The sequence below is a fragment of the Chaetodon trifascialis genome, chromosome 16, assembly GCF_039877785.1.
Source record: "Chaetodon trifascialis isolate fChaTrf1 chromosome 16, fChaTrf1.hap1, whole genome shotgun sequence".
NCBI lineage: Eukaryota > Metazoa > Chordata > Actinopteri > Chaetodontiformes > Chaetodontidae > Chaetodon > Chaetodon trifascialis.
In genome coordinates, this window is record NC_092071.1 from 10,377,906 (window position 1) to 10,403,612 (window position 25,707).

The 25,707-nt window shown below is 44.6% G+C and overlaps 3 protein-coding genes across 5 annotated transcripts; all 3 read left to right on the plus strand.

Moving 5' to 3' along the window:
- Nucleotides 1-57: 57 nt before the first annotated feature.
- Nucleotides 58-5,171, plus strand: LOC139345029 (F-box only protein 40-like). Its single transcript, XM_070983477.1, has 8 exons — nucleotides 58-87; nucleotides 1,637-2,192; nucleotides 2,374-2,891; nucleotides 3,172-3,351; nucleotides 3,635-3,876; nucleotides 4,116-4,247; nucleotides 4,525-4,858; nucleotides 4,968-5,171. Exons 1-8 carry the CDS (start codon nucleotides 58-60, stop codon nucleotides 5,169-5,171), a joined length of 2,196 nt encoding a protein of 731 aa, XP_070839578.1.
- Nucleotides 5,172-6,722: 1,551 nt separating this feature from the next.
- On the plus strand, nucleotides 6,723-9,747 carry LOC139344755 (coiled-coil domain-containing 92B-like). 2 transcript variants are annotated; one of them, XM_070983125.1, is made up of 4 exons: nucleotides 6,723-7,018; nucleotides 7,455-7,603; nucleotides 7,739-7,786; nucleotides 8,530-9,747. In XM_070983125.1, exons 2-4 carry the CDS (start codon nucleotides 7,474-7,476, stop codon nucleotides 9,246-9,248), a joined length of 897 nt encoding a protein of 298 aa, XP_070839226.1. In that variant the 5' UTR covers nucleotides 6,723-7,018; nucleotides 7,455-7,473; the 3' UTR covers nucleotides 9,249-9,747. The 2 variants fall into 2 exon arrangements, with proteins under 2 accessions (XP_070839226.1, XP_070839225.1); XM_070983124.1 differs by lacking the exon at nucleotides 6,723-7,018 and having other exon boundaries at nucleotides 7,305-7,603.
- Nucleotides 9,748-10,426: 679 nt separating this feature from the next.
- LOC139345038 (clustered mitochondria protein homolog) lies at nucleotides 10,427-25,431 on the plus strand. 2 transcript variants are annotated; one of them, XM_070983488.1, is made up of 31 exons: nucleotides 10,427-10,565; nucleotides 11,690-11,823; nucleotides 12,082-12,158; nucleotides 12,886-14,336; nucleotides 14,648-14,808; nucleotides 14,899-15,070; nucleotides 15,798-15,938; nucleotides 16,033-16,163; nucleotides 16,280-16,434; nucleotides 17,357-17,482; nucleotides 17,685-17,829; nucleotides 17,997-18,089; nucleotides 18,287-18,505; nucleotides 18,750-18,925; nucleotides 19,005-19,313; nucleotides 19,435-19,553; nucleotides 19,905-20,006; nucleotides 20,190-20,290; nucleotides 20,397-20,549; nucleotides 20,731-20,793; nucleotides 20,890-21,137; nucleotides 21,212-21,296; nucleotides 21,772-21,925; nucleotides 22,832-22,971; nucleotides 23,172-23,252; nucleotides 23,350-23,475; nucleotides 23,758-23,879; nucleotides 24,067-24,160; nucleotides 24,260-24,394; nucleotides 24,477-24,550; nucleotides 24,656-25,431. In XM_070983488.1, the coding sequence occupies exons 4-31, from the start codon at nucleotides 12,929-12,931 to the stop codon at nucleotides 24,729-24,731; spliced, it is 5,109 nt and encodes a 1,702-aa protein (XP_070839589.1). In that variant the 5' UTR covers nucleotides 10,427-10,565; nucleotides 11,690-11,823; nucleotides 12,082-12,158; nucleotides 12,886-12,928; the 3' UTR covers nucleotides 24,732-25,431. The 2 variants fall into 2 exon arrangements, with proteins under 2 accessions (XP_070839589.1, XP_070839590.1); XM_070983489.1 differs by lacking the exon at nucleotides 10,427-10,565 and having other exon boundaries at nucleotides 11,483-11,823.
- The last annotated feature ends 276 nt before the right edge of the window (nucleotides 25,432-25,707 follow it).

Here is a 25,707-nt window from a genome sequence, read left to right on the forward strand (position 1 = left end):
AGGAAACTGTGAGTCTTGAAGTCTCGCAGTGCAATCAGCTTGGAAAAATGCATGTAAATGCACAGTGAGAGGACACAGCAGAGTCCTGTGGCAATAGAGTCAATGGGAAAAGATAATTACAGACCTTAGCCTACTGCTGTAACACGCTCCTCGCACTCCGTCTTGTGATTAAAAGACCAAAGTGTGTGTGTGTGTGTGTGTGTGTGTGTGTGTGTGTGTGTGTGTGTGTGTGTGTGTGTGTGTGTGTGTGTCTGTGTGTCTCTGTGTGTCTGTGTGTGTCTGTGTGTCTCTGTGTGTCTGTGTGTGTCTGTGCAATGTGTCAGTGTTATAAATAGAGCCAAGCACTGACAGAGAAATGTTACACAGGTGGTCAGAAACATGGTTTGGGTTACCCAGCCCCTCACCCACATACATGAGGAAATATTTTTCACCGACTGCCCTCTGTCTCATATTGTGCTGCTTTCCATAATTGATTTCAACCTGCAGAGAGCAAAATGAGTCTTTTAAAGATCCAAACAGTGTCCTCTAGTGGATATTCAAGTATAATCAAAACATTGAGTGTGTTTTATTGCAGGGATCCCAACAGAGGATGACCCATTTATTCTGCTCTGGAAACAGGTGCTCAGACACATTCACTCCTCCACAAGATGAAGAGATTTAGATGAAGTCTGGCTGCAGCTTGAATCCACCGCTGCAGGGTAAGAAACTGAGGGGGGAGTTATGTCTCCTGATGAACCTGCTTGCTGCTTCTTGGCTAATTTTAACCTGCCAGTTCAAAGCGCACAGGGACGGAAAGCAAGGTTATACAAGCAAAGAGAAGAGCGCAGGACGCCTGTGGCAGCACCTTGGTAAGACCTTTGTCTATGTAGGATTTGAGCCCGCTGTGAATTTGTTTAAATATTTTGACAATGTCTGTTTTTGCTGATCTAAACTGTGAGTAGCACAGTGAAACTGCTCAAATAAATTTATCTTTAATCATTAAACATTTCAGTTGCTTTTAGTGCTCACAGTGCACCACAGGATACATAACAGAACAGTACAACGATACCAGCCCGCAGTTTACACTTTACTTTGAATATCAGCTCTTCTATTCACAGTGAGAACACAGATTAAGTACCTTTGAAATTGTAAGACAGCTTTGGAGCCAAATAACACTTGTTAGCGCTTAGTGCATGAAGGACAAAATGCTTCCCATTACTGTCTTTGTTTGCTGTTGAATGGTTGTGTGGCCTATGTCAGGTGCAGACCCCCTAAAGGATTGCAGTATAAATCTGAGGGGTCATGAGAGAACAAGACAGAAAAAAACAAACCAAACAAATTCAGGCCTCTGAAAATTTGTCTTCAGGGGTCGCATGCCGTAAAGGTGGAGGATCACTGGCCTATGTGATCCACTGCTTAAGGCTTATGTTACAGATCAAAGTATGAATCTGAATGGCAACTTTTCTTGCAGGATTACAAAACCTCTGATTCAAAGTCATACAGAGATGGTGAGTCACAGACTTTTCAGATATAATTCCTGATGTTGAATCAAGTATTAAGCATTATACAATGTTGATGTACCATGTTTAATATAATTTATCTCTCTGTCATCTTTCATCCTTGTTGTCTCCTCTCTTTTTCTCACTATCAGAGTCAGCGCTCTCGAGCCTCCAGGGTTCGACAGCACCTCCACTGTGACTCCTGCTACAGCCGGCGCTGCAGGGCTCGGGTGGAGGTCTCGGTGTGCTGTGCGGTCGTCCCCTGCCGCCTGCACTGTGGAGCTCTCTTCCACCTGTGCAAAGAGGAGGATCACCTGCTGCTCTGCCCTAACGTGAGGGTGCCCTGCCTGAACGCTGAGTACGGCTGCCCGGTCCACCTGCCCCGCTCCTCGCAGGCAGCTCACCTCCAGGTGTGTCCGGCCAGCGTGGTGTGTTGCTCCATGGAGTGGCTCCGCTGGCCCACTGATGACACAAGCCCACATGGGGATATAGCTCTGCAAGAGAACGTGATGAAGGAAAATGAGGAGCAGGGAGAGGCTCTGGATCTTGCTATGGCCCTGGTGGATCAGTCAGACCTTTATGACCGCTTGAAAATGAAGCCCCTCTATCCAGAGCTGATGGAGGCAGTAGAGGAGGAAATAAAGGATGAAAAGATAGAGGAGGCTGCAGGAGGAGGTTTAGTCAATGGTGTCGCACATGAAGATATTAAAGAAGGTAAATTGCTTTGGTCCAAAATGAAATAACTACATTTTAAAAGATGCCTCCTGTAAGAGATTGTGCCTTGTTATAAAGTCCATTATGAGTCGTTAAGGTAGAGTAACGACCAATCTTTCAAAAGTGTATCCATACTTTTAACACAAAAAACACAATTTCTGCTCTGTCGTGTCTCCTGTAGATCTCTCCACATCAGTTCCTGCAGAAAACCGCTTTTGTGAGAATAAAGGTGTTGAAGAGGCTGTACAGAACGGTGCAGTGGAAGGCTTGAGCCTCAGCAAAGAGAAATTCGACATGTGTGAGTTGATGTTCAGCAAGGAGAGAGGCGGCTGCACTGTCGCTCAGGAAAACCAAGACAATCCGAAACAAAAACCAAAACCCGGTGAGAAGGTGAAGACCCAGAGGCAGGACAGCGTGGGGACAAGTGCAGACCACAGAGACATGAAGGAAGACGGTGAGGCTGCAAACAAAAACTGTGATCCACATGACACAAGTAAGACAGGGCACGCCCCCTGGCAGGAGGGGGTGCTGGAGCGTCTGGGGCAGGAGCTCACCCCGCAGGAGTACAACATGTATGTGGTGCATCACGGACGCATGCTGCTCACCTTCGGCCAAATCCAGGCCTGCACACCAAGGGATAGAGATTTTGTCTACGGCAGCCTGGAGCCTATCCCAGTCCAGACCCTGCGCTCTTTCAAGGTGATGCTTTCAAATGTATTTACTGTCAGTGAATGTTGTGATTTCATCAGATTTGATCGATAGTGACGTAGCAATGTGAGTAAACAGTCCCAAAAACTGTCATCAGAGTTTGCTCAATCCTGATTGGTGCACAGATGCACGTGTCATCACCCTTTTCCAGATGAGCCATGTCCACTTTAAACCAGTGAGAAACACACAGACAGAAATTTATCACAGGAATTCTCCAAAACTTGACCCGCTCTTTGTTTATATTTTCTTGTATTTTTCTCTTCTGCGTTAGATCCCTGACAGCTATCACTTCAGGCGGCGGGCTCATCTGTACGACACGGCTGCTCGCGCTCAAAGTGAACCTTGCAGTGTGGACACGTCAGACCTGGGAGTCAAAGAGGAGGACTGGTACAGCGATGAAGCCACAGCCACCCTGCTAGGCTACGCCGAGATGGTGGTCATGGGTCACAAGGTCAGTCAGATATTTATGAGTATAATTTGCACACGTGCATTGCATCACCGCGCAGCTGCACTGCGGCTTTTCTTCAGAAAATAGAAAAGCAATCAAGATGCAAAATGTGCATTAAAGCCAAGCTCTCTGATGTGTATCCAGATGTAGAAGACAATGCATAACTCTTCATGCAAAAAAAAATAATTCTCCGTGGTGCATTTTTTTTTTTTTTTTGGACCACAACCATTTTCTCTGCAGTCAAAAGAAAGAAATGAACTCCTGCATGCTTTTGGTCTTCATGCAGATCAGCGAGTCAAAGGCAACCGACGGGCTCTACGTCGACGTGGGAACGCAAACGCACTCGTTCCGCTCGGCTCCGTTTAAAGAGAAGACGACCCTGGGGGAGGTGATGGTGGACAGGCCACTGAAGCTTCATCTCCAGCTGCAGGCGGAGAGGGTGAACAGTAGACACGGCAGAGCCAACTGTGCCTTCACCTTCCTCTGTGGTCACAGCTTCCACCGCAGAGAGTTCGCCACACATTTCAGGTGTCACTTTCAACAGTTTGTCTCAAAGGACTAAAATGAAAGCAATAAATGTTGATTTGTCACTGAGAATTTAACAGTTGTGGAAAACCAAAAGGATGCCACCAACTGGGAATGTCATCAAATGCTGCTGATGTAAAATAGAAGCAGAATCTATATTCGCTTGATTATGAGTGCCTTTATCCTTCTCTGTGGATGGACATGTGAGTGTTTCAACATATTGATCCTCATCTCTTTTCCAGGAACGTCCACAGCGACATCCAGACGTCTCTGAGTGGATGGTTCGAGCAGAGGTGTCCCCTGGCGTACCTGGGATGCACCTACAGCCAGAGGAGGTTTCAGCCTTCCACACATAAAGCCACCGTCTCCTACAAGTGAGAACAACTTACATTCATCAGTCCAGATTCAAGTTTTAAGATCAACATTTGTATTTTAAGAGTTTCACAACTGAAGACTTTTAGCCACTGTAAAAATACTATGATACACCCATACCTGCTCACACTCAGGACACACTTAAGTAAGACAAACTTTATACTCTCCACCACACACGCAATCTTAAAGTCGAGTGCAGAAACTCAGGTTGCATTTACTAAAGCTGGTATTTGCTTTGGTGAATGAAATCCTCATCAGTGCATCTTTACTTCCCTGCAGTAAGCAGCTGAGGAGTTTCAACCTGCGGCCAACACTTGAAGACTCAGTATTTGATGCCTCCCAGCCACCCAGGAGCTCAATGGACTCCTCCACCACTCAGAGGAAGAGAGGAGGCCGGGCAGGAAGAGCGGAGGACTCCCTGAGCTCGCTGCCCTACGAGGTGCTGTGCCACATGGCCAGTTTCCTGGACAGTCTGTCCCTGTCCCAGCTGGCTCTGGTGTCCCAGCTCATGAGGCAGGTGTGCTCCACGCTGCTGCAGGACAGAGGGATGGTGACCCTCCGCTGGGAGAGGAGGACCTACTCACATGGAGGAGCCAAGTGGAAGGCCAAACCTGTGAGATGCTAAATCATCCAGTCCATCCGTCATTTCAGTGTTTTACAATAATGAATCCATTATAACAGTGATCCTTATCCTTCTTTTCTTTCCTCCTCTTGATCTTCAGGTGTGGGAGTTTAGCCACCTCTTCTCCACCGTGGATTCATGGCATATGGCTGACGTCCCCCCTATATCTGCTCATCTCAAAGTCTGTCCTTACTACGAGCCCTCTCTGCACAGTCAGCCTGTCCCCCTCCCCAGCATGAGTGAGAAACAGCAGGGCGGCAATGAGAAGCACAGCCTCATCAAATTTTTCACGGGGAGCAGATAGCAACAGTTAAAAAAATGCATTTAATTCTACCTGCTGTGTTTATCTTAATATGATTTATGTTATTTACACTGATGGCCAGATTACACCGGTATAGGGACGATGTCTTATAACAGTATGTCACAAAGGACTCCACAGAACAAATAAACTCAACCTGAATTTGTGCAGTTTTTTTTTCTTCTTTATGTCCTGCGTTAAGTTACAGCAGAATATTGTGTGGAAAAAGAGGTTTATTATAATATGTGATTGTGGAGCATACGGACTGCCATGATTGATCTCACTTGCCTCTCTAAAATGTTGGGATGCAACCAATTTCAATTCAGAGTTTACATTGATGTTGGACATCTGTTGGCCTAAAACACAGGTGGGTTTATCCTGTGCTGAAACCTTCTGAGCAAACATAGTGAACATATTTAGTGTGTCTATAAGGGATGGTCAGTGCCACACAGTGAGGGGACGCAGAGGAAGCTGTCTGACTTTTAAAGAGTATTTTGTCATTTTTTAGCAAGAAATACCAAACATCTGTGGGTTCAAGCCTCTCAAGTGTGAGGATTTGATTTGTCATTATTTTATGAAACTTCACAGGCAGAATGACTATTGAGTAAAATCATCAGCTGATTAATTTATCGTGAAAATAATAAGAATATGAACAGCTGAAGCCTCGATTTAGAGGATGGCAAGATTTTGAACCACCAAACAGACACACTTTGATCAGCTACAACATTAATAAGCTGCTAATACTTAAATATATATCTATCCATCCATCCATCTTCTATGCCGCTTATCCCTTTCGGGGTCGCGGGGGCTGGAGCCTATCTCGGCTGTTGACGGGCGAGAGGCGGGGTACACCCTGGACCGGTCGCCAGCTGATCGCAGGGCACATACACACACCATTCACACTCACACTTGCACCTAGGGGCAATTTAGAGTCACCAATCAACCTAATGAGCATGTTTTTGGTCTATGGGAGGAAGCCGGAGTGCCCAGAGAAAACCCACGCATGCACGGGAAGAACATGCAAGCTTCACACAGAAAGGCTTGACCCGGGAATCGAACCTGTGACCTTCTTGCTGTGAGGCACGCGCACTACCTGCTGCTCCACCGTGCAGCCCACTTTAAAAAAAAAAAAAAAAAAAAAAAATATATATATATATATATATATATATATATATATAAAATATATATATATATATATAAAATCAATAACAGAAAATAATTTCAACACTGCAAGGAGACACTTCTTCTTTGCATTGCTTTACTATGCTACTAATACTAATAATACTATGCTAATATTAGTTGAATCTAGGACGTTTGAGAGTATTTTTACATTATTTCACACTATTATCACTGAAAATGAATTAATAGTCTCATATGATGCTTACACTTTTCCAAAAAGGTCAATGAAAAATAAAGGTAACACTGTAAAGGTAGACACTTTAGCTCGCTTTATGCCTTATTGCCTTTCCTTTTTGCAACAGCTGGCACCATCCTCTCCACGCAGCTCCTCCTCTTCCTGCGTCGTGGCACTGATCACCCCTCATACCGGCCTGCTTTGTTGTGTGTACAGCAGCGGCACCGTGCAGCCCGCACAGCCGGAAGGTTATGAGGAGGTTATTCCGGCTCTTGACTGCAGCAGGATCCATTCACACCAAGAAAAAAAACACATACACGCAGCTGCAGCCCTGAAACCGCTCACCCGAGAGCGCAACAAGAAGGCGCCGTTTTGCGCACTGGCCGCTTTGCACGGTTCTTTTGTTTTCTCCATCTGTGCTGCATCAAGGGCAGAGATAGCAGGGCGATACGAGGATCCATGAGAAACGCTTTGAAGAGGACGCCGTTTCAGTATCACGGTAGGCCACGGCCACAGCGATGAGTGGAGTGCACGGTTACAGGTAGACGCTGAGCAGCAGTGAGCAACGGCGCAGAGACGGGCGAGAAAATCAGACTGAATTGGATTAAATAACAGAGTGGAGGCATATTGCAAAGAAGCTCTCGAGAGAATTGCCTGATAAATCTCTTGAATGTTGCAGAAAAGATACATAAATGTAGGTCGTCATAGAGTTTGTGGCGTTATATCACAATAAGATAAGAATGTAATCTTACTGTTGAGGGGAGTAACTGAAGGTTTATGACCCTATTTTCATAAATATGCATATTATTAAATTGCATCACTATATTGGACTGACACTTAATATCCAGGCACTGTCCTCTGTCAGAGCTCAAACTGGGACACTGCTGTAGTATAAACATGCTTGTACAGGGAAGTCAGTGTGCATCTGTGTGCAGGTTGTGTGGGGATTCAGCCATGGATGCAGGGAGGCTGGAGCAGCAGGTGGCCAGCGTGGACAGAGGCATCGCCTTCCTCAAGCAGGAGCACCTGGCCATGCTGACCGGTCTGCAGCTGGAGATCACACACCTGAAGAGGCGCTGTCACGGTCAGTCTGCCGGTGACCTGCCGCTCTCCATCTCTTCATGCGTCTCTCAGCTGCTTGACTGCCTGTCCGTCACCCTGTCTTATCTTTTTTTTTCTCTCTGTCTGCCTGTTGTGTTTCTTCTCCTCTTGGCTGCAGAGCTAAGCTGTGAGCTGGACTCCAGGTTTCCTGATAGAAACACAGAAGGTAAGACTTTGCAACTCTTCGCTGACAAGGGGGGAAATGATATGTGGGAGATGCTGAAATTGTATATCCTAATTGTGGAAAGGAAAGCACAAAGGCTGTGCAGAGGAGGACTCACACAGACGTCATGATAGACAAGGGCACAGTGACAAGGCAGATACAACACAGTAAAGTGAGAGACACCTTTTTACTATAAACACCATTAATGTATGTTTATATTTAATATATTTTGTTCATTCATTTCATAATTGTTAGTAAAAGGATTGCACTGATTAGATATGCACTATTGGTATCGGCACTTATTCTGACTGACCAAGTGGATCACGTATTGGCCATTAATCTACCTCCATTAATTGCAGTTTCTCTCTAAATGCCATCATAAAAAATCTTTTGAATATGTTACCTCACATGAAAATGATCAAAAATGAGTCACTGGGAGACAAAAAGTTGGTTCGGTGCATGTGTGTGCATACGTCATGTAACACTAAGCCCTGCTTCCTGCAAGAAAATGCAAGATAGATAACTCGATAGATTTGTGATTGAGCATGTTTGCTTTGTTGCAGTGTGTGAAAACGTAATGTCACCCATAAAAAGTTAGAAAACGTAGCAACATTTTGTTGGAAATTAAAGTACGGTTTCATCCTACAACATTGCATCATGTTGTGTTTCATCATTTGAGTCACATGCATTGATTTTGTGCGTATGTACCTCAGTCCATACTTTGTGTGTTCATGTCTGTTTCTCAGAGGAGGAAGCAGAGCTCGCAGCACGATGTGAGGCTGCCGAGCGCCTCCTAGAGGACCAGCAGTGCATGACGGTCGCTGCACGTGGGGAGCTGAGGGCTGGCCGGGCACGAGCATCGGCGCTCGGAAGGAGCCTCCGGGAAGAAGAGCGATGTTTCCTGGAGGAACTGAAACGGCGTAGCCACAAGATCACGCTGCTGAGTCGTGAGCTGCAGCACCAAAATGTCATCACGACGAGCCTCTGCCACGAGCTCCACGCCGCTCGCTTAAAACTGTTCCAGCAGCGGCAGAGCACAGAACCTGCTGCAGAGGGAGAGGAAGGGCCCAGGCGAAAGGAGGTAGAAGAAGAAGAAGAAGATGAAGATGAAGAGGATGAGGAGGATGATGACGATGAAGGGGGGGGCTCAGACTGGCTTCTGTCGCCGCCTCCTCCATCCTCTCCCAGCCAACCAGACGCGAGACACAAGAGGCGTGTCAGCATGAGGGAGGAGAGAGTCCGAGCTTGCGTCCCACAGGAGAGAGTGACGTCACCGCAGAGGCCACACCCCATGCCTGACCCCGCCCTCTTCTTGGTGCCGCTTAGATACCGCCTCCTTCGCTTGAACCAACCAATCAGAACGCAGGATGCAGAGGGGCTGGAGGACGAGTGGGAAGATATAGAGGACAGCAGGGTGCACAGGAGGGTGGACATGGGAGCAGGAGAGGGAGAAACTGCTCTGTGATGAAGATGAAAGGACAGCGTTGTCTTCCAGCAGGCCTCGGCCGACATCAATAGACATCTGATGCAGTTATTCTAGAAAAAAGCTTGCGATGAGAGAGATGTAACCTTGTGATTGTCTGTAGATTTCAGGAAGTGAGTTAGATATTTAGAGTTAGTTGCACAGGACTGTGTGATCAAGCATACACATGAGCTGAATTTGTCACATTGATGGTACAGCATGTGCTTTGAATGTGAAGAAACAAGTGGATCAGCAAAGACTGACTGTTTCATATGGACGCCTTTTGATTTTGACACAGTCGATCACGGCTTTTGCCTGTAATTAGTAGCCTTGCCTCTGGGTCTATGAACACTCACACCGTACTGCTCAAAGTGGCAGCCTGCTTTTGCACTGCACTAGCCGTACTCCAGGTTCGGAAGGTCACTCTTGAAGGCTTAGGGACATTTTGTATGATTTGCACTTTATTAAATTCATGCAATGTGCCTCGTAATGGCAGAGAAGTACTCCTTGTGTCATGTTGTCTGTTTGAAGTTTTTTTCCCCACTGCAGATACTTTGACTTGTCACAGTAGGACAATCACTATAAATGTCAGCTGAAACTGAAACAGCTAAATGGAACTCAGCCATCATTTATTTTATTAGTTAAGCCTCTCATTTTCCTACTGCGACCTGTTCAAATATCTGGCCTATTGCCATCTACAAGATGCAGTTACAAAAACAATTGAAACAATTATCAGTGTGAACTGTGAATATCTTTGGGGTCTGGACTGTTGGTCAAGTCAAAATGTCACTTTTGGCTTCAGAAAATGTATTTATAGACCAAGCAATTAATTGATTAGATGATCTACGCTAGATTGCACTAAATACAAACACTTATTGAATATCAACATAATCCTGTCTGAATGGTTCACAGCCCTCTTCTCGATCTGGAGCATTTCCAGTGAACAGGGGAGAGAACAGTGTGCTGCTCATAAGTCTTTATGTCAAATCCCACACTGGGTGGCAGTGCAGCCAAACCTTGACTAAAATATGGTCGGATTTGCATGCACTGCTGAAGGCGCTAAAGAAGTAAAAGAAGGAAACTCCTACACAAACACCTGTATCACTGAGATTTCTTGCTTTTACAGTTGACCGAATGAAATATTAAAGAAAGAGTGGGTGGAGAGTTCAGACAACTCTGAGGAGGTGTGCAGGAAGAGTGTGTTGACTCACAGTCTGACCAGCCATCGTCGGAAATTCAGCAATCTGCATCTTTTCTGCTATACAGATTTATTCGCAGCATGCCATCGCAGCCCACTGAGTGATGCAGACATTGGCAAAGGTGAGTGCACACACACACACACACACACACACACACACACACACACACACACACGGCCAATGAGCTGAGAGCTGACAGAGCTGAAATTTATATTACTGTTAACAAAAAATTAAAAGCTGGACATTTTTATGATTTGAAGTTTATTGCTGTTTTTAAGTTTTTTACTGCACAGTTCTGAAAAACATGAACTAATACAGCACAATATAAAGAAATAATAATACTAATACTAATGATGGGTAAGAATAATGAAACCAACATTGTATATTAAAATACACACCAAAGGCACAATAGCAGGTAAACATATAGATATTGAATACAGCATCATTCATCCCTAAATATAAACTGTAGATCTGGTGTAGAAAAGCTGTTCATATGAGGCCACTGCAAGTCTGCTGCTGTGTTTTTAGTCCTAATCGATGAAAGTTTAAATGAAGTGAATGAAATAAAATCAAATTAAACTACATCAGCTGTTATAGTAATGACATTATTTAGCTAAAAACAAAGTGTCAAATAAATATTTATCTACTCATTGACTAATTTCTTAATGAATTTGTTGACAGTCATGAGGAGATGTTGAATCATTCAGTTATTATTTGAATAGCAAACAGCTGTCTTCCTCACATGTAGTCGTCGGTGTAACGCACACTCGCAGCTCGTCTCAAACGTCTCATTCTACAGTGTCCCACAGTTGTCGTGGAGACCGTGCTCAGCATCTTAATGTCTCTCTGCAGCGCTGCCATGGCAACCAGAGAGCTGCGTTCCAGCTCATGCCAGAAAGTGTGTAAAGACAGAAAACAGGAGGTTTGTTTTCGGGACGCTCTGTCTGGGGAGGGCTGTGCTATGTCGTGCCAAAATGCAAAGAGGTGCCAGAACCCCTGCTGCTGCTATTTATACACCTCCTGCATGTGCTCATATTCAAGGTTGATAGAGAGTGCATGAGCACAGGAAGTTACATCATGAACGGCAGAAAGGTTGCCCTCTTCTGGACTTGGATGGGTACTATAAGTGTGTGAATGTGCGTGTGTGTGTGAACAGAGGGCCTACATGCTCTCACAGCTCCTCTCCACCCATGAAGGGCAGACGCACACATGCACTGACACAGTTTGTGTAACGTGGTGTCGCAGCAAGGACGGGGGAGCCTCCTGCACTAGAGGAAAGCCTGGGGAACTCAGCTCTCTGATTTCAGCTGGATGAACAGCAGAGGAGTGTGGAGAAGATGACACAGACTGGCAGTTTCTTCCTCTCTCTACACTGGCTGGTAGGGCCCATGGATTGGTTACATTAGTGTGATGTTGACGCTGTTTTATTCTTCTGTTGTTTGAGATATATCCTCATATTTTCTGCTGCACTCTTGTGTTCTCATGGGCTTGAATGAGGGGTGCTACTTTGAAAAACTCTTTAGTAGGATTCAAGAAATTAAAACTGGGTCTTTTTAGGATTCTATGTTTAGATTTTGAGTCTTTTTACACAGCCAAACTCTAAAATCACTCAGCATATCCTTTCATCTGTGTTCCAGGATTCCCACATGTCCAACATCATTCCAGAGTTCATCTGATGAGATTTAGGCTCTGAGGTCTTCCAGTCCTTTCCACTGTAAGGTGACACCAGAGCAGGAACGCCTTATAATCTTCCTGTCATCAGCTGTTGTCTAAGGCTCTTAGCTGCTTGCGTTGGGACATGCAACACATACACACATGTGAGAGTGTCAGAGTGTATGTAAGACCTGAAGAGTTCATTCACACCAGGATGAGGGTTAGGGTTAGGGAGTCAGTTTCACCTTAGTCTGGCTCCAGTAGTGGGTTGGGTGTGGTCAGAAGTGGGCTCTATCGCACCTGTAACAGTGATGTCATAGTGTACTGACCACACCCGGTAGTACACTTCTACATCACTGCAGCGAGATGGGAAGTTAAACCACAAGAGGTCAGCAAAACAAGATTTTCAGCTGCTGTAAAAGAAAAAAATTAAAGTCTTTTACATCTTGAGTTTTTTGTTTGGCAGCATGAGCTCTGATAATGCTCTCCCCAAATAATTGCAGCCACAATGCCAAAAATAGGGCCGATAGGGACAACAAGCATCCATGGCCAGACGATCATACCGGCTGTTAATTCGGGTTGGGTCCATTTACTTTCAAATTACTTCCTCAGGTCGTCCTTGAAGTGTGCAGGTGTTACCTTTTTCCCTTGCAATGTTATTCTGATTCTATTCATTAGAATCACTGGCTGAAGCTACAAAAATAAACCCATTTATGATCAACCACAGTTTACCTTTAAAAATCTCTTATTGATTTATTGTCACTGAACCATGGTCTTTTCTCCCTTAGGCCACCTGCACATTCGCATCGCTGTTTTGTGCACAAAGGCACCATGGGAAACATAGTCCAATGCTGTCACACGCTGTCAAACTACTTTAAGTGTAAGGACACACCAGTCCAGGGTGAGGCGGAGAGATCCCCTCTGCTCTCCAGTGAGGAGAGTGAATGTGAATCGCCGAGTCTGCCGGACGACTTTGAGGACGATCTGTTAACCGTCTCCACCGGTGTGACAAACCCAACCCTTGAACCAGAGAACTTTCTGTTTCCTGACATCATCCTGAGCAGCAACCCTGGAGGGGACGTGACTCTTGTGGAACCGATGGTGTGTCTGCTGGTGTCAGAGGAGGAGGAGGGAGAGAGGGTGGACGAGCGAGGAGGTGAAGGACAGGAGAGGAGCAACAGGGGGTATTCTGAGGTGGAAACACAGACCGAAGTGGAGACACAGATTGGAATGGGGGTACAGACTCAGACGGAGTCACAGGCTGAAGTTCAGGCACAAATATTGTTGTACCACGATGAGACTGTGGAGAAAGCCATAAACACACTAACAAATACTGGTACTACAAACAAGATGGCTGTCGGTGTTTGGGAAGAACACAAAATACTAAAACAGGTGGATGTGTTCTTGGAGGTACCAACAGATGCACAAACATCACAAGCAAGATGCTCAGAGATGGAGAAACCAGAGAAAAAAATAGACTCTGGAACCTGGTCTGGCATAGATGTAGAGTCTGAGGAGCCAGGGAAGGTGCAAAGACAGACAGAGAAAAACAAACTGGCCTACGAAGACAGAGGCAAGGAAGCTGAACAGGAAGAAATGAAAAAGAGTCACATCCATAAGGAAGTGGCCGCCACATCAACAAAGCAAAATATTGAGCTGATAGAGGAGTTAAACACTGATGGAGAGAATGTCTTTGCATTGCAACAGAAGACAGACTTTGCCTGGACAGAGCACCGCACTGTGCCCACAGAGGAGAACGTTAAGGACAAAGAGCAAAAGATGGAGTCAGAGATGCTGACTGAACACAATCTAAACAACACGGAAGGGAACGTTGCTGCAGTGGATTCACAGAAGAACGTTCAGCCGACGACATACAGCGTCTGCGGCCCTGAAATTGTGGAGAACTTCTTCGCCGCTGAGTGTCGTGCAGACCCGACACAACAGAGGCATCAGGACGATGGACAGATGGGACGGGGGACTGTGGCGTCGGATCGGAACGTAAAAGAAAAAGACCACAACGTTATCCACACAAAATCAAAAACGGATCAGACGGCAGATCGGTCCATTTCAAACGCAGACCCACCAAAGGGAGAAGAGGACGACAACGAGACTGGTCTGCAGCACGTTTTGGAGTTGGAGACAGTCCTGCCACAGGTGGAGAAGGAGGAGGGAGCTGAGATGAAGCAAATGACTTTGTTTTCAGTTGACAGGCTGTTTCTGGCAGCACCACCTGTCAAAGGTGTGTGATTTTATTTGACTCTCTTCATATATTTGCTCTGTTTTCATTTCCACTTATGTTTAAGCATTTACGTTTCAGCTGTTTTAAATGAAATTTTTCAGTCTTATTTAATTAACATAATAATATCCATTTATCATTTCAGTAAACATTTCCTTTCCCAGTTTACTTTCTCTGTTTAACATTTGATAATTGCCTTATTATCCTGCATTCAAATGAAATAAATAGTTTATATTCCATATTCCCTTTTAGCTTTTTCCCCGCCATATCACACAGCCAGGTTTCAGTTTTTTTGCCTCTTCTGTTGTGAACAGTGCCTCCAAGCCAAACTGAGCAAAGCCCTGAGGATGATCCTGCAGAGGAGTCTGATGTTGACAGAGGCAAACAACTGAGCGTCCGTGACATCGTGGATCTCCAGGAGACCGGCTTTACTGTCAGAATTCAGCCTCCTGGAACAGAAAGTTTTGAGCTCCAGGTGCTGCTCTACAACTGTCATTATTTTCTTCAAGATACTTCTTGTCATGTCTTTCTGAATCCGAAGTCTCTGTCTGTCCTCCGCTCTCAGGTGTCAGGCCAGCTGCTGGTGGTGGAGCTGCACCAGGTGCTGATGGAGCACGAGCTCACCTGCCACCGCACGTGCTTCTCCCTCCAGCTGGGAGGCGCGACGCTCGACAGCCTCACAGAGCTGAGCTCCATCCAGGGCATCCAGGATGGAGCGCTGATCAAGGTGGTGGAGGGTAACTGCCTTGTCCTTTTCTGTCTTCTCTGTAACTTGTCTTTTTCTGATGATTCAGTCTGTACTTCACCTTCCCAGTGCAACACTGCCAGCATCTGACTTCAGTCCAGTTTTATTAGACCGCGCATCCGAAACTTCACATGGACCTCTCATCCCAACTGTTATTAACCTCTTCAGGCATCAGACAGAGGATCTCTCTTTGTGTATCAGAACCGCAAAGGCTCAGATCATCAGGCTGTGCAAACCAATTTTGCAAGTCAAAACTTCATCCAGGAAGGTTTAAAACATTAATTGTAACTCCACACAACCCAACCACAGTTTAATTTTGTTTTAATAAGCGTCACCACCAACTGTTCTAATGCATCACTCACCTTCAACCTTACTAGAAATGTTTCACTTTTGTGGAAAATGCAATGCTTGAATACTGTGTATTGTTCATTTTCCAAGGCTATATGGAATGATGAATTGCAAGTAATAAATTAGATCGTAAGATTAGATAATGATGCTCACTATATTGCATTGCATGTGTATGGTATCACTGATTTTGATCACTAATTTGCGTGTCACGTGACATTATAATAACATGATAAACTTCATACAGTGTCTTCTTATACAATCCATACATAGGCTGATCTTCTTCTGTGAAAAGTAACAGCTTCCACATGATCGTACGCTTGTGTGGGCTTGAATTAAACACTTTATAAGCATCTCTTCTGACTTTCTCGCAGATTCTTACTCAGTGCGTGATGCTCGTCTTCATCTCAGACATGTACGCGATCTTCTGAGGAGCCTTGACCCTGCAGATGCATACAACGGAGTGAACTGCAGCTCTCTCTCTTATGTCTCTTTTTACACCAGACGAGACAAGGGTAATATTTTTCATTGCCTCCTCTCACCAAGCTTTCTCTGAGGATTTCTGTTGGATATCCTTCAACCTCTTCACCTCCATATTCATCCCTTCAGATGGTGAAAGCATAGGCACCAGGCGAGCCTCTGAAAAGGAGTCTGGCGACTTCAGGCCTCCTGAATACATCCTCCCTGGATGTAAAGACCGACCACTTACTCCTCTGCAGCCCGTTAGAGATGACAGGAAGGTGAGAGATCAGCTTTTGCAACTGCAGATATTACTGGTTAAATACATAATATTCAGTGAAACATGTATTCAGTTTTGGTGAAGCAGCAGCAGAATTATATGAAAGTGTCATTACAGCCATTACAGTGCCTGCGGGTTCTGACCATGAGCAGCTGGAACCCGCCTCCAGGAAACAGGAAGATGCATGGGGACTTAATGTACCTCAATGTCGTGACTATGGAAGACAAAGAGCTCAACATTACATCCTCCACACGCGGTTTCTACCTCAACCAGTGAGTGTTAAACTGATCAGCCATTTCCTTCCAAGCTATGAAAACTGAAGGTCAGTCGACTGCTTTTGTCCAAAATGAATTGTAATGAAATTAAGTACAGGCATTAATGATCCCCAAAGGATGGATCCTGATGACTTTGGGGATCCTCTGGCTTTTCTTCTAGCGCTACCAGCAGGTCACATTTTTCATTTATCCCATATCTCAGCATCTTAATGGACTGCTACAACATTTTGTTCAGATGTCCATGGCTCCCAGTTGAGGTGTTTTAATGGCTTTAAATGATCCCTGTACTTTTCCCCAGGCACCATGAGCTCACTTATATTCACTTACCGTGAGAAATATTTTATACAAAAGCCTGTGCAGCCATTTGTGGCTCCCAGACGATGTATCCAATCTTGACCTTAATGGATTAATAGCGATGAAATTTGGTACATACATTAGATGCCCCCACAGGATTAATTGTAATCACTTTGGTGACCCCTTAACTTCTGATGTAACACCACCATCAGGTAAAAGTTGCAATTTGTCCAATACTTTGGTTTATGACTAACCTGACATGCCACATGGTCTTGCATCGTGTAAACTCACGACTCCAGCTGCCTTGCAAGGTAAGTGTGTGTCCAATTACCTGCAGAACTGATGATATTCCCATCAGCCTCAGTTGTGCTTTGTGCCTGTTTAACATCAGCACATTAGCGTTGTCATTGTGAGCATGTTAGCATTTAGCTCATTGCGCCACTGTGCCTGAGTACAGACTGACAGAGTCGCTAGCATGACTGTAGACTTTCAGTTTTGCTTTATAGTTATAAATTGCATTGTATTGTACTTCTTCCTCTCAAAGTCCAGAGAGCACTTAACAGTCATGCATGATGAGGGCAGTAGAAACTGACCTGGATTCAACTTGTGTCATTGTGTTATTCAGGTCAACTGCCTTCAACTTCAACCCTAAACCTGCTGTTCCCAAAATCCTCTGCCACTCTCTAGTCGAGCTGCTAAGTCAAGTCAGCCCTGCTTTCAGGAAAACCTTCAGTGCCCTGCAGAAGAAGAGGTGAGCAAACTGTAACCAAGTTGGAAAGTTCACACTAATGCAAGAGGCATGCAAGGCTGTTCAATTCATATTCAGTACAATATGTGTATGGAAATTCAGTAATTTCAGTCATCTACATTTCTAGATTGAATGAAATATTGAAAATCCTCCAACCCCTTCTAACCATACTAATAGATGTTTTCTGTCATCTGCTATGAACCAGAGTTCAGCAACACCCTTATGAGCGGATCGCAGCACCTTTCCAGGTGTTCACCTGGATTGCTCGTCAGGAAGACCACATCGACTGTGTCAGAGCGGAGGAGACTCACACCAGCCGCATGGGCCAGGACGAGCACACAGCTGGGCAGGTTGCAGACATGAAATTTGGAAACACAGAGAAACATAATATTGCAGTAAAGCACAGAACTTATGGCGCATTCATGCATGCGCATACGCACAAAACCAAAGGTTTCATGGTGCTGAGGCTACCTGATTGTGATGGTGATTGTGTTGATGCTGATATTTATGACCACAGAGTCGGGATTGGAATGAGGAGCTGCAGGGATGCAGGGAACTCACCAGGAACTCCCTTCAGGAACGCCTGCACAGAGAGAGGAGCATATTCAAGGTGAGACCACGGATTCCTGATGAATGGTTAAGGAAGCACACTTATGACAGAACCTGGATTTATAAAACCACCCTCTGTACTGTCCAGCTTTTAACTAAATAACTTCCTCTTCCTGCTCTGAGATTGGATTATGTCGCTCTTCACTAAAATCAAGGCAGATAAACTGTGTTCACCAAAATTTTAATCCCTCCATCCAGATCAACAGTGACTTTGTTGAAGCGGCAACACGAGGAGCTGTAGCCGTGATCGACGGTAACGTCATGCCGCTGAACCCAGGGGAGGTGCCACATATGCAGATGTTCATCTGGAACAACCTCTTCTTCAGCCTGGGTTTCGACATAGCTGAGCACTACCGCCCACTAGGGGGCAACGCTGCTGCTCATGCTGCTGCTGGCTGTGACCTGAGGGGAGCACAGGTAGAGTCCTGACAGCACTGTCTGCATGAGTAGTGAAGTGTTTGGGATGCAGTTAGTGTTTCATCTGTCCCAGTTAAAAGCATATTTGTTCAAGAAGGGACAGTATGACATTCACTGCTTCTGTACAAGTATGGTTATGTGGTTATTAAAGGGAAAATCAGTATTCAGCATGCACCAGGAACAAAATCTTCCCTGCAGTGGCATATACTACTCTTATTTTCACTCTTACATATGTATAATGCAGGCCTACACATCTGTCGACATAGAGGGGCTTCATACACTTGGGACCACTGTGGTGGATTATCGTGGCATCCGTGTCATTGCTCAGACAATCGTTCCTGGTATACTGGAGAAAAATCAGGAGCAGAGTGTCATCTATGGTTCCAATGACTATGGAAAAACAGTTTTCACACACCCCAGGTAGAGCACAAAAAACATTACATCTTATATTTTAGGTATTTAGATTATTAAAAGTTTAAATTTCTCAACATTGTTCCAGGTTTCTGGAGCTTCTGGATAAAACCAGTAAAGTGCTAAGAATCCAGCGTCACCAGGTGCTCGACCACAACAACAGCCCAGTGGAGCTTTGCTCTGGCGTTGAGACCAAAGGCATCCTGGGTAACGACGGGAGACCCTATATTTTGGACCTCCTCCGGACCTTCCCCCCTGACATTAACTTCCAGTTCTCAGAGACAGAGGAGAGTCGGCACGTGCCGAAGGTGTGTCATAGCTTTGGTTATCCACGGCGCCATGGTCACAGCCTGGCCAGCCTGAGACCAGAGCTGATAGAGGCCTTCATCCAGCACAGGTGAGGAAGAGGAGATGTGGAACGCAACACAAATGCAGCCACCATGCAGTTATTAAATCAGCTGGATGAACCAAGCTGTGGAAATAAAAGTATCAAATTTCTCCTGTGTTTGCTGTTGCAGATATGAACTTTATGTCAAGATGGTGTCCCAGGGGCTCATCCAACTGGAAGACCAGGATAAAACCACAAAAAAGAGTGAAGAGCCGAGAGAGGAGACAACTGGAGATGGTGCTGACATGGGTGAATAAGGCCAGGTTTTCCTTGACTAAAGAATCTGAGTACTTCCACCACTCTTGATTCTTGAACCTGGAAACAACTGAGAAAACAGGTTCAGCACAAGTTCCATTTAGTAGCTGTGAGTGAACTTTGACCTCAGCCAATGTGGACAAGAAGAAGCGCTCAGTAAAAGAAAAAGAAACTTTTTTTCCCCTCAAATTTTGAATCAGGAGTTTATAATTCTGATAACTCACAGATAAACCCTCAAAATATGCAAATATGCATTGTTAACTGATAATCAGGGCCAAGGAAAGTGCTGATCATTGTTTGATTATTCTCTGTCAGTTAATGACTCATTCATATTCCCTTTTTTAGAATATCAGAGAAGAGCTGTGATTCTGAACGCTTGTCAGGCTGTCGGATCCGTGAGTGACTCTTGCTTTGACATCCGCTTCAATCCTGATGTTTGCTCTCCAGGTATTGAACACACTCGTTCTCACACACACACACACACACACACACACACACACACACACACACACACACACACACACACACACACACACACACACACACACACACACACACACACACAGTCATGTATGAAAAGGTTTTTTTTTTTTTTTTTTTTTGAGGTTGAACTGTGTGCCTTTGCTGCAGGTGTTCGTTTCCCCTCTGAATGTGCTGAAGAGGTTCGGAGGCAGAGACTGTTGTTGGGGGACGCAGCTGCTTTTCTTCTGTCTAATCAGATTCCAGCAGTGGTGAGTCTGGTGTGGAGCGTTGTTCAGTTCAATCATGTGCAAGAAGTTAAAGATGGTATGTATGATTATACTGCTGCTCCTGTGTGCGTGTGTGTGTGTGTGGTAGCTGAGGGACTGTCTCGACCACACAGCAGTGCCGATGGATGGAGCGACCCTGACCTCAGCCCTACATCAGCGGGGTGTGAACATACGATACCTGGGCACTCTACTGAGGGAGCTGGACAGGGTGGAGGAGGGAGGGAGACTCAGCCACATACAGGTATCTACTACAGCTAGCGTTTAACCATGAGCAGGGTCGCCGTCGTAGCTGCCAACCTCTTGTTCTTGAGTTACTTTTGGATAAGATTTCCACGTCACGTTCATGTTCTTTTTCTGGTGAAGGATCTGTCAGGATGTTGAAGTCTTCCTGATCGAATAACTGTTCGAATGTTCCCTCACAGAGAATTTCAATCACTGAAGTCATCATCAGAAGTGCCAAACACATCTTCAGGACCTATCTACAGGTGAAGTGCTCAAATAATAACAAGCATGAATAACACATGCATTTTTCAATCCAGGATTACTTTTCTAATCTGACTTTCCATCTTAAATTCTCGCAGGACGTGGAACCTGCAGCGCTCTCCGCTGCTGTCAGTCACTTCCTAAACTGCCTCCTGAGTTCCTCCTCCTGTTTTCCTGAGTCCTGCTCAGACGAGCTACTCTCTCGCCGCAGGAGCCGCCGCCGACGGAGCCACGGGAGTCGAGTCGCCATGCTGACGGACAGCGTGTGGGCCAGGCTGACCCCCAGTGAGCTGTGGGGCAGGATCAGGACTGAGGCTGGAGATTATTACCACTACACAATAGATAGGTGTGTGTCTATGTGTGTGTGTGTGGTTAAATATGTGTAACAGGATTTTACACTGTCACCCTCTCTGTGTTCAGTGAAAGTATAGATGAAGTAATAGAAAAGCACGGCCTTCAGAGGATCTCCCTGCTAAGAGAGATGGCCATCAAGACGGGCATCCAGGTCAGAAATCTCCCATGTTTCTCTTCATAATACATTCACTTGTGAAATTAAATGGATCCATATTACTTACGGTACAGCTTTATTGAGAAAGGTGCCACAGGTCCATAGTTTCCACATCTCAAACAAAGGAATCAATAAGGACTTGAGAGAGAGACAAATATTCTTCTAAACATCAGGTTCTCTTTTTCCAACATTTTCACTTTGGTTTTGGGTCTGAGGTCATCTTTTTTGGCCACACCTCTGTCTGGTCAAGCTCACAGAGCAAACAAATGTATGCTCATATTTAAGTTTAATAAAACAGGTCTGACTACATTAATTGAGGTCTGACATTATGCTAAAGGATGTTTGGTCCAAAAACCCTTAAAAACTGAGATCATCCCCAAACTTGGGACTGCTGAAATGTAAAGTTAACTGGTGCAGCTTTAAAATGCAGCTGTTCCCCTTCTGCCCCTCCTTCCCTTTTCTCTGTGTTTAGGTGCAGCTGAGGGAGTACACGTTTGAATCTCGACACAAGCCGGTGTTTGGTGAGGAAGACGTTGTCAACATGTTCCCTGTGGTCAAACATCTCAAACCCACAGGAACGGACGCCACGCGGCTTATTCAACAAGCGCAGGTGGTGGTACAGCAGGGTGAGAGACACAGACACAAATACACTCACAACTGCATCAGATACAGCAATATGGTGACATTTAGAGTAGCATGGTGGCCTCGCTTGGGTACTCAAATGACTGACTGTTATCTGGAGGGCCCTCATGGAAAAGTATCTGCCCTGCTGATGTGCTGTTATTACCAGCCAAGCCAGTAGTATGACATTATTCAACATGTATCATAAAGCAAATAGAGCAAATGTCACACATCTGATGTTACTGGTACCTTCAAATTGAAGTCATGAGGTCCTGTTTTCCTTCAGGTGGTTGAAGCCTTCAGAACACGGTTGTGAGACCACATGAATGGACATTGTATTGTCCCCACTTTGAAGCAATGAGAAAAAAAACATTTAGTTAATAACAGCTTAAAAAGTAACTTCCTCAGAGACTGTCAGTGTCTTTGAACTCAGCGTAATCAGACACTTTAAGAAGAAAGTCCACATTTTTTCAAGCCTGTCTTCAAACAACACTCTCATGCACATATGTGCATTGAAAGACTTTGCGTTTGCTGCTCAAGTCCTCATTTATAGTTTATAATAATAACTGAAAATTAGGCTCTAAATACCCCATCAGTGAGTCATTCTGGGAAACACGACTCCATTTTAAGGCACCATAAGATTACATGAACATGTTCTGTCACTCAGTGCATACACACAAAGTTAGGGTCATTTAACACAATGTTTGAAGTACCCAACCTGTAGTTACAGATCCTGGCAGCTGCCATCATTTATCACATCATCTTACAGTGCAAAAACACAGATCATGTTTTCAGCATGTTTGCACAGATTTGGACTTGTTGATGGGTCAAATCATTTAGTGGATTAGAGTCCCTGTTATTAATTATAGTACTTTTAAGGCCCCTGAGCAGTGTTTTGTGTTTGCTTTCAGGGCTTCTCAAAGATGGCTATGAATTGATTAGCCAGGCCCTGACTCTGTTCAGCAGCGTATGCGGGGTCCTGCATGAGGATGTTTGCATGTGCCTGCGACTCCTGGGACGGCTCAGCTACATCTTGGGGGAATATGCAGATGTAAATATGCATTACTATTCATTTCTACCATGACCTTTTACCTAGCCTGGTTCCAGACCTCTGAGTGATCGCTCACATGTCAGGATTTGTTAAATGATATTATGCGGTCTTTGCCCTGCATTGTGATACAAACAGACAGAAATATGAACATTTGTGAGGTCTTGTCGAGTTATGTTTCCCTCATTTTCCATGCCTCATAGGCCCTCAACCACCAGGAGAAGGCCGTTATGAGTAGTGAGAGAGTACAGGGTATAGACCATCCACAGACCATTCAAGACTATGTGAGTTCCTTTACCTCCTCATGGATCCACACAGATTGTTGGCCCATAACATGTTAACTCTATCAGAATAATGTGTATTCTCTTCTCTGTGATTCAGACTCATCTGGCCCTGTACTGTTTTGCTGGAGGCCGGCTCTCGACCTCCCTGCAGCTGCTGTATCGTGCTCGGTACCTCACCCTGCTGGTGATTGGAGAAGACCATCCACAAGTCACGCTGCTGGATGTAAGTGAGATCTCACCACCAAACGTGTCAGTCTGTCTACTTTATTTTGCATAAAAATCCATTTTGATGTTGTCTATCTAATTTAAACATGAAAGGTAGTTTATATACATTATTTGGTCAGTTCTTTGAGTTAGATAAAAGTATTGGTTAGTTAAGAAAGTCAGAATAATCCAAAATAAAGTATAAATAAATACAAGGAAGAAATGTCAGGAAGCACGAAACAAATGGAGACTGATGGGATCTCAGTGTCGTTAATGTCCCTGTTGCGCTCTGCTGCATTAGAGTATGCTGGGTTTAGTGCTTCATGGACTGATGGAGTATGAGCTCTCCCTGAAGTTCCTACAGAATGCCTTAATTTCAACCTCTAAATACCACGGTGCCACGTCCCTGAAGCATGCACACAGGTAGGACAGTTGGTCATCATCTTCTTCTGTTTTCTTACATTCTTACATACATCGCAGCACATTTCAATTAGAATCTGTGAAAATTGTAGAAATGCTTTCAAATACAGCTTGCTGAGATCATCCTTCATTCTCTTCACATTAAAGTTGTCTTTACCTCTCTGTCTCTCCATGTCTATCTCCTGCGCAGTCATCATCTGCTCGCCTCTGTGTACGAGAGTAAAGGAGAGTTTCGCTCAGCTCTGCAACACGAGAAAGAGGCTTATTCAATATTTAAGTGCCAGGTGTGCCTTAAAATGCTGGAATACCATCTTTACTGGTGTTATGTTTAAGCTCTGTGCTCAGAATTTCAACTGCAAAACTTCTCTGTTGCACACATGAAGGTCGGTGAGGACCATGACAGGACGAAGGAAAGCTCAGAGTACCTGAAGAGTCTGACTCAGCAGGCTGTGATCCTTCAGAAAGCCATCAACCTGATCTACAGTAACACACCCAGTGCCTGTATCCCACCTCCAAAGGTTTGGACACTTTCGAAATCCATGATACATACATGCAAGCATTTCTTCTGTGACATTTTATCTCACCTGTGTTTCTCTGTAGTTTCCCACACCAAGCCTTCCCACAATCCTTCAGCAGCTCAACCTGACATGTGGAATCCTTCTTATTCCCCTTAGGTGAGTGTTGAATCAGTCCCAATGAAGGAAATAAAAACAAAAACTGCTACTGTTCATCTCATCTGATTGTTATTGTGATAAAAGGTGACTGTCTTTTCTTTCTAGTGCAAAAGACATTGCAGACCTGACGACTGAGTTGCAAGGAAAGGTCCTGGTGGAAGAGCTGGAAAAAAAGACTTGAGCGCTACAGACAAGGCTGTAGACAGTTACAAAAGAGCATCTGTGTTTTCAGTCAGACTTCTGAAAGTGACAATGGCAAATTGCTAGTGGCTTAGTAGGTTAGCCTACTTTGGACAACATCTATATCCCATTAACAGACAGTTGCAGCTATCTCCTATTGGAAGAGGACTTTGTTCTGCTGTTGCCTGTGGAGGACGGGACATTGAAGAGATACGTATGTAATGCAAGCGACGGGCAGCCATGTAGCTCTTGTTGAAGGATATGGGATGCATAAATGGACTCTGCAGACTGTGACTTTCATGGCAACTCTATAGTTTTTGTCAGAAAAATGCATAAACCCTTCATATTAAATGAAATGTATACTGATTATACTGCTACATGAATGGAGAAGCACAGTATGATTAGGTCCACTTCTACTGATATAGCAGTGTACTAAAAATCATTATTTCGTCGTTTTTTGTTTTTTGATGATGCGCTGTCATCTTGCAGTCCCGTGTGTGTCCACTGGGTTTCACACTTGTGCCATGGACACTTCTCAGAACATGATTATGTGTATTGTGTATACCCAGTACACACAGACATTAAAATAATCTTTATGGTTGGTTTAGACATGTACTAGCAGTCCATTGTAATTCAATCCACATTGTTGTCGTGAATATGGAGATGATTGTTAGGAAACAATAAAGAATCTGATCATCTTATGTCTTCATTCTGCAAGTCAAATTAGTGGCTTATGAAGATGGAAATGAGAGAATGACATTTTGAGCTGGTATTGTTATCAAGTGACCACATTATTGACCAACTTATTGACCATGAGCTAACTGAATATAGTATCAATTAATTTATTAACACTACCCAAAATAACTGCTAATTCAGTGTATGGCTTACATCAGAAAATGTATCCATATAGTAAGTGCAAAATCATGATAGGTTCTGTTAGAGTTTCCTGTCAGTTGCTCCATTATTCACCATCTAAG